Raw genomic sequence first — 10,119 nt, 5'->3', positions numbered from 1 at the left:
ATTTCTTATACATTGGTTTTTGTGTGTGTCACGTGGTACGTTGAATGCAGCACTGGTTCAAATTAGATGTTTGTGATGTGAAAATTCTGTAGTTCTGTATGAATTAGGAACTCAAATTACTGATACTGACAAGCTAGAATATAAAATAAAAACCTCGTATCTTCTCTATTTGATGAGATGTCACTCACTCACTTAATCAAACATAGTGACCCGCTCACTTCTTTCCATTTTTGGAAGTTGTCCCTTATATACACTTACTTCAATATATGATATGTGAATAACCAATTGAAAGCTCAGAATTTCCCCTAGTGGCTTTCTCAGCCATTTTCATGTGTTAGGACACCATCTTGTTCTTTCAAACCAAGATTTCAAGGATGTAGGTTGTCTTTAGTCTGGTTGAAATTTCATATTTTTTTAGATCCAAATACAGCTTAGTTACTGAGCTTGATAAATTATAGTGTAATCCTGTGGTATCAATATAGTAAGTTATGGTTTTATGGTTATTCAACTGTATATATAAAACTTAAAAAAATTGTTTTGTTTAATATCCTCCACATGCAAAATTTTAAAAAGCTTGGCAACTTATGACAAGCAGCAACTGGGTACAAAGGTCATAACTAGAATAGATCATTGTTTGAATTACTTCTGTATTTACTGTTCTATGTTTTAAGAAAAATAAACTTAAGCAGTTATTTGTAAATAGTAATAATGTATGTACATATTATGTATAATAATTGAAATGTGACTGTATTTTACAAAATACTAGTCTACTAAAACACAGCCAAGACAGGTCACTTTGTAAAGACTAAAAGTCAGTTTTATATTATTGGATACGTTAACATGAGAGCACGTGTGCCGCATCATTGTATCTTCTGTATTGTTAGCCAGGCATGGCTGAAAGGTCAATAAAATAAAAATAATAAATATATATAATGTTATGAGATTTAAGCTATTTAGTCTAAACATTTATATTTTTGTGTTATAATTTGTGTTCATTCTAGAACAACAAATTCATAACTTATATTTGATTTCCTAATTTTTTATGGTGGTCACAAGATCGGTCAAATCAACCAAACTCGTACAGAGATTCGTTAGTGAAAGTATCAGATAAAGTATAAAGTGTTTTTCTTAAGAAATGTTTGATGACTATCTGGACATTATAAAGATTTTGTATGTGAAATTTGGAATTTTTCTGATGTGTCAAAGTATTTTTAATCTTAAAATGAAAATTACTTTGCATGTTCGAGTCAGTGAGTTTCAAATGTTTAGTGCTATGAGTTTTGAGTGTAAACTATAGTACTCATCAGTGTCATTTATTTCTGAATTAACATTGTAATTTTAAAGAAATGGAAACTTGGATATATTGTATTAAATCCAACATATTTAAATACCAGTGACGAAAATATTCGCAATTAAGCCTATATATTTGATGTACTCATTTAATATCTGTTATTATCAAGATAGCTTGTTTGCTAATAAATGCAAAGCTACATAATGAGTTATTTTTGCTCTGCCCAAGGAAGATATTGAAGCCCTATATGTAGCATTATAAACCCTCAGATGCACCATTGACTTCTGGGGGTGGGGCATCAGAACAGCAAAGATTTTTGTAGAGATTTGTTTAAACTTGTAATTTCTTAATTTTGCTTTTTTTAACTGATAGAAAAGCCATAATTTAAGCAAAAATGTTATTAACTAAGCATATCAGAAAATATGAAGATGTATCTCTCAAGCTTTTGTTTCCAAATGTCTAATTAATAGTTTTCTTTATCTGCAATGTTTTTTCATGCTTTACTGAACAAATAATGCTGAAGCCATTATTGCAAGATATTCACTACACATTTTTAATAGCTGTAGTGTAGGTAAATACTGGAATGGTTTCATGCATATGGTTTCATATGTTCTTTGATTCATAGTGCTAGGTGGCCTACCATGGAACCATTATGAGCTTGTGTTTAAAGTAGATAGAGCTCTTCTGAAAATGTATTCAGCAATTACATGTAAATTTGTAACTAAATATTTAGTTGTATTGTTGACTACAGAGTTCTAGAATTGATATGATGTAATGACACATGGAGTCTTGAATATTTGGAGAAGTTGTAGATGGAATTTCAACAATAAGATTGTTTGATCATTTGATGAATTATCACATATTTTAGGCCTGTTGGTTTATAAGTCTTTGCCAGGTTTTGGCATTTAAATTGTAACCTAGTATCATAATGTGTTTTGTATTAGTTTCTTGTCTAGTCGAGTTTAAACTTGCAAAAAATGTAACTTGTTAAAAATAAACAACAGATGGAAAACACTAAATTTATTTTGAAATTATGACAGTGATTTGGGCCAGCTCCTACATTAGGTAATGCCTAAATTACCTAAATTGTTTTTATTAGAAAAGAAATAAATTCAAATGGCAATAAATAAATGTAAATACTATGTTTGTTATGTGTCCCAACTGGCCTGGGAAGCTCTGAGTCCTGTATGGAGTGAAACATATTGTCGGCAATGGATATGGCAAACATTGTGTGTTTGAAATACTTTTAAACACTTTTCTTCTATTTGAAAAATCCTAAGAGACTGAATAAAGTGTGTTGTCTTATAAAATATAAAAAGCCTAATACTAATATTTCAGACAAATATAATTATTATTAAGAGCTTATTTTAGATTGCATTGGGGATACATTAAAACACTGTAGGGAAACAAACAATACAGAAATGTCCAGATACATGACACACAGTAAATTAATACAAGTAAATGTGAATGAATGGAAATGTGCAACAAGATAATTCAAATTAAAGGAAAGAAAATACAGCAAAATTTATTTTTTACAGGTACTAAACTACTTTAAAAAAAACAAAGAATGTAAGGGTGGGTATTAAACCTAGGTCTCAGTAAATGACCTGCAAGGAAGTATAAATGGTCCCCTCAACATCTGACATTTGAACTCTTTCAATCTTCACTTTAGCTTCTTATGTCAAAAGTCAGAGACAATTCTGTACAGTTTAAGACAGGTATATATTGTGGCTGTGAATAAACAATTATGTATATAAAAAAATACTCATTGTGTAAAATTTTGATTACACAAAAAAGAATGGTGAGTTGGCCCTGTGATATATTACTTATAAATTCACATGTATAGCAAACGTAATTTTTGGCTGTTAAGCTTGAACTTTTATGCCAAGTGGTAAGAGGAATTTAAAAACTTCTTTCAGTCAATCTTTGGCAAAAACAAAAGTATATAATAGTCACAATATCCAGTAATAATATGCTGGATGAGATGTTAGGCACGTTTGATAAAAGTTGGCAATGAAAAAATAAGTAACTTTATAGCCTAAGCTTCCAATTCAGTTGTATACTTACACAGCTTGAAAAAGATCTAAATCTTAAATTGTGTTTAATATATGATATAAAATTACCATACATTGCTTCTGATTTGTTTGTTCTCAAATCACATTTGCATAAGAATAACATTACGGATGTGTTTATCTGTCACGGGTCACTGCTCAGGAGGCTTTCTGGCATTAAAAACTGGAACTTTAAAGTTTTTTGCTCCACATACATAAATGGTATTTAAGATGAACTTTGTTCATCATTCTACAGCTCACCTAAAAAAAATATGGTATTAAATGAAAGGCCTTTTGGGCAACGACATTAGGGAGACAAAAAATGATATAAAATGTTACTTTTATACTGCACAGGCAAATTAAGAAGAATGTAAAAAAAAAAAAAAAATGTATAATCTAATGTGCTTTTTATCACAAATATTAGGTCTTTTGGTTATAATGATTCACCATCTTATAGCTTTAAAAACATAGTGAAATTTTAGGTTTTCTTTGTTGATATCTAAAAAGTTTACTTATTCCTTTCTGCTAACAAAAGTGTTAAAAATTATCTTTGTTTTGTGTAAGCTTTATTTAACAGAAATCTTTCTGAATTTTGGCTTATATTCATTATTCGGGTAGATTTATGTTCTTAATTTATACATAATTAAGAGACAAAAAACAGAGTATCTTTAAAAAGAGAAATCTAACTGTCAAGTATAATTTTTTTAGAAAGAAAACATTTTAAAATTTGACATTGTCCAAAGATTTTTGGTAAAGAAAAATATCTGGGGTAACTTTGAACTAGGATTAACTGTTTTGGAGTATTTATTTTAGTTTTATAATACATTGGTTAAATAAACAAGAAGGTTTGAATTACTGATGAAAGTATAAACTTTGACTTTTGACTGGTGATATTTTCAACTTCTTAGCAGGTCCAGTATAGATCTAATTATTGTAGTAGCTACTAAACATATTTGCATATTTTGCTATTGTGCAAAGAACATTCACATTTTCATAGATTTAACATTAAAAGCTGGAAATTATAAGGGTAATTGTGATTTTCTAATGATGTTGAGTTTTACCATTTTTGGTATGGAAATCCAATAGACATGGTTATGATTCTCTTTTTTTGGTGTATGTATGTGTGTGTGTGTTTCTGCAACTTTAAAATAACTTGGATTTAGTACTGTGCCAAAAGTATGCAATGTATTCTGTAATGTTCCACTAACCATTTGGATAACAGTAATTAATTTTTTTCATCCAACAGTTCTGATATAAAGAATAGTATTAGATAATTACACATAATTATAAACAAAGTATCATAAGTCCTAACTAACCTAAATAATTGAATTAGTAATATTATGTTAGCTTTCCATAATTTCCAGCAAAATAACAGTGCTGTCATCCTTTTTTTTTCTATTAAATATTTCTTTTCATCCCAGGTGGAGGTTTTATATGTAGATTATGGTAGAGCTGCTACTGTTCCTATTCTTAACATGTGTGAACTGGAAGCTCTTAGTGAAACATTAACTCAAATACCACATCAGGTGAGGGCATTTCCATATCCAGCCATGAAGCTGATTTTTTTTTAAGTTTTTAACCATCACTTTGAGTAATAGGAAGTTAAAACTTCCTACTAATATATTTATTTCACCAGTATCTGAAGTAGCGGTTTAAAACTATTAATCTTTCGTGTGTGTCAAAACTCGTTGTTAAATGAGAAGTACATGGTGCATTTATGTTACAGTAATATATGTTTTTGTGCTTTTACATTAAGGAAATATTTAAGGAACTCCAAGAAAACGAATACTTAATTTGGTCAAATGATTTTCATTATATTAACTTCAGGTGTGCAAGTAAATATTTTTTATATAGGAAAATATTTGGATATAATCAGGGAAAACAACTATCAGGGGCAGACTGGACTCATAAATTTTACTGGAAAGAAAGCTAGAAGGGGCCCACAATTTTGTCATAAAAATAATTAAACTACATACTTTTCCAGGGGGCACAACAGGATTTTTCCCGTTGTTGTCTTGTTAGACCAGTCTGCATCTGAACTGCTATGATGTTAAAACTTAAAAAAAAACAAAAAACTTGATATTTTTTTTCTTCTTTTAACAAAATTGTTCTTTGTTGTTGCTTATCAGGCAATACGTTGCAGATTGGATGGTATTCCACCTGATAGTAAATTACAATGGTCCCAACAAGCTGTAGATAAACTATTCCAACTTGCTCCATTAGGACAGGAATTTATCTTAAAGGTAAGAATGGTAATTTTATCTGTATGTCACTGGCATTTTAGGTTATTGTATAATATTTTAATTTGTTGGTCATGAAAGTCTTTCACTATCATGCATATTTTACTTTAAACTCAGTTTTAAGCTATTTAAATTACTATTCATTGAAATTTGTTCAATTATTGGAAGTTGTTAATTAAATTTCACTATCCTTTGAAAAACTTCAATTATTATTAATAGAATAATAGAAATTTTGTAGTGTTGGCAATGAAGATTTAAGGTTAAAGTGATTGGAATTTATTAGGGTGAAATTATATGTAACACAGTATTAGGTATGTTTTGTATTGATGCTAGGAGTAGATATTATAAAATAGGCAGTATGAAGTACATCCTAATGTTGACAGTTCAGATGTAGATGATCATGAATATTAATATTTGTTGATATCTCAGACAGTTTGTTTAACGTGTTTTTTTTGTTTGTTTTTTGTTTTTTTATAGCTAAAACAAGCTGAGGAATTGGCTGAAATAATTTCAATAAATTTGGGAATGATTTGTGTGCTGTAGCCACATTAATTTTTCCCTTGTTTCTGCCCGAGTCCTTACTTTCCGAACTCTGCCTGTATTCAGTAGATCATTAGACATCAGTATTTCCCAGGGGCAGAAAAATAATAGTGTTTGAATTATCTAATTTCAGCCCCATTCTTATCTGAGCATTTCTTTAATGATGTTTGGCCATTTTGTGTTATAAAATCTTCCTACTGTCATAAAAGAAATTTTACTAAAGCTGTTGAGAATTATTGATTTTTAAGTAAAAAGTACATGAAATAACTGCAAGTTTGTAAATCCTTCATTTACAGTACTTTACACTGAAATGCTGTTTGTTTTTGACCTTTTCCTGATTGTGAAACCATTTATACAGATGCAACTTTATGTAACATAGAAATCAGGATTATAGAGAACCAAATTTTATTTTTCGCAATTTAACAACACACTGCAACATCATTATAAAATATTTTTCATGGTACTTAGTGGATCTTAAATCACAAGGGTGATATTCCTTTCTTTCTTTCACAACTAACTCGCTGTTGTGAATTTTTGTGATGAATATGTACTTGTATGATATCATTGTTCACATCTGAACAACTTCATTGATATTTCTTGTGTGGAATTAGTAAAGCTCAAAGCTAAACTTTTTTCTTCTTAGACCCATTTTGTTTATTTCGGCTGTTTTAATATTTTGTTTTTAACAACCATTCTCAGGATCTTTCTATTATTGTAACACCACATACCCCTTAGTGTTGTGCTGTATTAACAATGAAGATTATTTGTTGGTTAAATTCTGAATATTTCATGTAAAAATTTTGCTGTTTTGTTTCTTCTTTTTTTTCAAAACATATATATGTTTTTGATAAGGGATTTAAACATGTAAACTCTTTTTTTTTCTTATTTTAATCTATGAATTAGGTAATTAAAGAAGCAACTTCTACTCAACCTGCAAGTGTTGAATTATTTAAGAGAATTCAACCAACTGATGAGCTTGTTTCAATTAACACCACTCTCTCTCTGTCTAAGGAAATATTTAGGTAAGTTTTCATCAAGTAAGATCATGTAAAATTTGCTATATCAATGATTTTTTTTATAAAATTAGAAACCTACATGAAAAACATTTGAGTATTGTTGGCTTGAATGGTGATTAGTTTTTCACCTGAACTTTTGTTTTAGGTATATGGTATATAACATTCCTCAACTACCCAAAAAATATGGATAAAATAATAGAAAAAGTAACAAAACTTGGACCGTTTTGTTAAAGGATGTACAAAAGTGATGTATTGGTAAATTAATGGAATTTATGTAAATTAAAAGCATGTACATAAGCCAAGAACTTAGCTCTATTATACTTTTAAATGTCACAGTGAACTCCTGAGTATTCTCTGTTTAATAAATATCTCACTTTTGGTACATGCTTATTTTTAGTCATTTTATTTTCAAACTTAAGACTTGTATGATTATTATACGTGATTTGTTATATTACCTTGCATAATTTTCAGTGACCTAGTATGAACAAATGCCACTAATTTTATATGTGAACATCAACTCTTCCAAACATTGTTAATCTTAAAAAATTATGTATTTGTCCAGGATATTTGTACAAACTAAAGCAATATTTATTAAAATTTTGTAGTGTTGGCAATGAAGATTTAAGGTTAAAGTGATTGGAATTTATTAGGGTGAAATTATATGTATGAAATTTAAAGGATTAATGTACTACAACTAAAAAAAATGTAATTGTAGATACAAGGAAAGATACTTATTGTGTGTTCTGTGATTGCTATTGAAATTTCATCTTTCACATATTTTTATTGTATCTTTTTACATTTTTAACCACAATTTTTATTCACACAAGACTTCTTTTCTCTTCAAGTAGAAGAAATTCAGTAACTTCATCCACAGCTGACAAATCAAGCAGTTCACTCAAGTCCTCGTTGATTTTAAGGAGAATGTCTTCTCTACCTAAAGTCAAATCATTATTCATAGCTCCAAGTAGTCCACCACAAACCATTGAACCAGCAATCTCCAGTTCTCTTACACCTGTCTCTCCTCTGAATCTCTCAGCGGGAGATGATCAAGCTTTTTCAAAATTCAGGTGTGTGTAAGATGATTGCATAGGTATATAATTTCACAGTTCTCTTAATCAAGACTAAAATAATAAATTACCATGGTTTGCTGGTTTTTGTAGTACAGTAATACTTAATTTTTTGGAGCAAAATTACTTGCATTTTCAGTAAAACAAAATTAAAGGCCAAAGAGCTGCTCAGCATATAAGAAGACAGAATACATCATTATTTAAACAATAGTAATTAAAAATTTAAGTAAAAACTAAAGGTACCCATATCAAGTCTTTTTTTAATTTTCTACAGTCTATTTTACTTGATACTGTCCTTAAAATGTAGTTTTGATTTTTTTCTGGAGAGAATAGAGATTAGTCATAGTCTTATATTATATTATGTACTTTTTTTATTATTATTATTATTAATCATGTTGAAAACATGTTACATAGATGATTAATTTGTTAGAACCCTAAGCAAATATTTTATTAAAACCAGACATTTGCATATGCTAAGTTTTTGGTTGTAACTCACTTCTGTTGAGTTCAGCTTATTTTAATTTTTTTATCATTAGCCATATAGATACATTTACTTATTTATTTAGTGTGGGTTTACATACAAGTTCATTTACTGGTTTTAACAATCCCCCCACCACATTGAGTCTTAAAATTGTCATTACAAATGGTTATTATTAGAGATAAAACTTCTATTTAACCTCTGCCACAGGCATCCTTTCCTGCATGTCATGAGGTTTTTAGTGAGTTATGTTCAAAATTTAATTAAACTACTTTTTATTCATGTTGTACAAATTAGTATAGCATAAAATCGTAGCTAATAATCCATGTTTTAACAGTATACAAGTTTTAAGGTCTTCATTTCCCAATGTAATATTAAAAAATTCCTGAATTTCCCCTATTGTGAGAAATGACATTTTTTTTTTCATTAGGCATCCTCTCCTCTCTAATTTATTCACCACCCCTCCAATATGTACAAAATTTAATGTAAATTACTCACTATAAAATGCTCATCTCTTAGACAAAACATAATTTTTATAGCCTCCAATTTTGGTTGGTTACAAAGTCATCAAATAGAAAACCACACACCTGCTTGCCACACCCACCTGTCACATCCTCTCTTTCAGAATTTATTAATAGTTCTCTCTTACGTTTAATACTACATTGCTTATAACCAATAGAGAGCCAAGGTTTTCATCTGTCAAATGATGCATTATGTTGTTTTCTGAACAGAGAATTGTCAGTTTTTCTGTTAGTACAAGCTTCTGCCCACGGGAAAGATATCGACTAGCTTGGATGAATTTGTAACAGCTCTTGTTGCATAGTTAGAAAGCCAGAAAATTGTAATAATTATGGGACATTGTTTGCATTTTGCATGTTGCTATTGTTTTTCTATGTTCTTTGATGCATTATTTAGTTAAATAAAAATTTAGTGCAGTACAACCATTAGTATAAAAAGGTAGGGTTAAGTGTCATTGACAGTCTACAGCAAAAAAAATGGCCCAGGTAAATACTTTATTTCTTATTTTTCACGTGTATTATTTATTTATTTTTATAAAAGCAACTAAAATGTAAAAAAATAGGAAAGTCTTTAGTTAAGGTTAGACTAGGTAAAATAAATATTAATAATATAATAAACAAATTTTTCATGAGGCATGCACATGAGCAGCTTGGAGTAGTAGCTTGTAGGTAGTATAATTTGATAGTGTAACATGAACTGCATGTTCCCCAAGTGATTTACAAGCTATAATGGTGCGAATAGTAGTTAGACACAGTTCAAAGGGCAATAAAATTTAAGTATAAATAGATGTATACTGTTACAAGTGTAAAGCCACTTAGGATAAAAAAAATGTAGTTTCATGTTAAAATTTGAAGTCATTCTAGAAAAAAAAGGGGGTAATTCAGATTTATTTCGACTTTTTTTTTTTTTTTTTTTTT

General features: G+C 29.2%; 1 protein-coding gene across 4 annotated transcripts in view; it reads left to right on the top strand.

Moving 5' to 3' along the window:
- LOC106465059 (tudor domain-containing protein 7-like) overlaps positions 1 to 10,119 on the top strand; it is a 113,436-nt gene that overhangs the window by 87,745 nt on the left and 15,572 nt on the right. For 3 of the 4 annotated variants that reach the window (XM_013925254.2, XM_022392874.1, XM_022392875.1), the window contains exons 18-21: positions 4,764 to 4,868; positions 5,472 to 5,585; positions 7,026 to 7,144; positions 7,984 to 8,205. In XM_013925254.2, coding sequence (XP_013780708.1) covers positions 4,764 to 4,868; positions 5,472 to 5,585; positions 7,026 to 7,144; positions 7,984 to 8,205 — 560 coding nt within the window. The remainder of the gene's footprint in view (positions 1 to 4,763; positions 4,869 to 5,471; positions 5,586 to 7,025; positions 7,145 to 7,983; positions 8,206 to 10,119) is intronic. The other variant, XM_013925255.2, reaches the window with a different exon arrangement.

The sequence above is a fragment of the Limulus polyphemus genome, unplaced genomic scaffold, assembly GCF_000517525.1.
Source record: "Limulus polyphemus unplaced genomic scaffold, Limulus_polyphemus-2.1.2 Scaffold1823, whole genome shotgun sequence".
NCBI classification, from domain to species: domain Eukaryota; kingdom Metazoa; phylum Arthropoda; class Merostomata; order Xiphosura; family Limulidae; genus Limulus; species Limulus polyphemus.
This window is presented reverse-complemented; position numbering and strand designations above follow the sequence as displayed.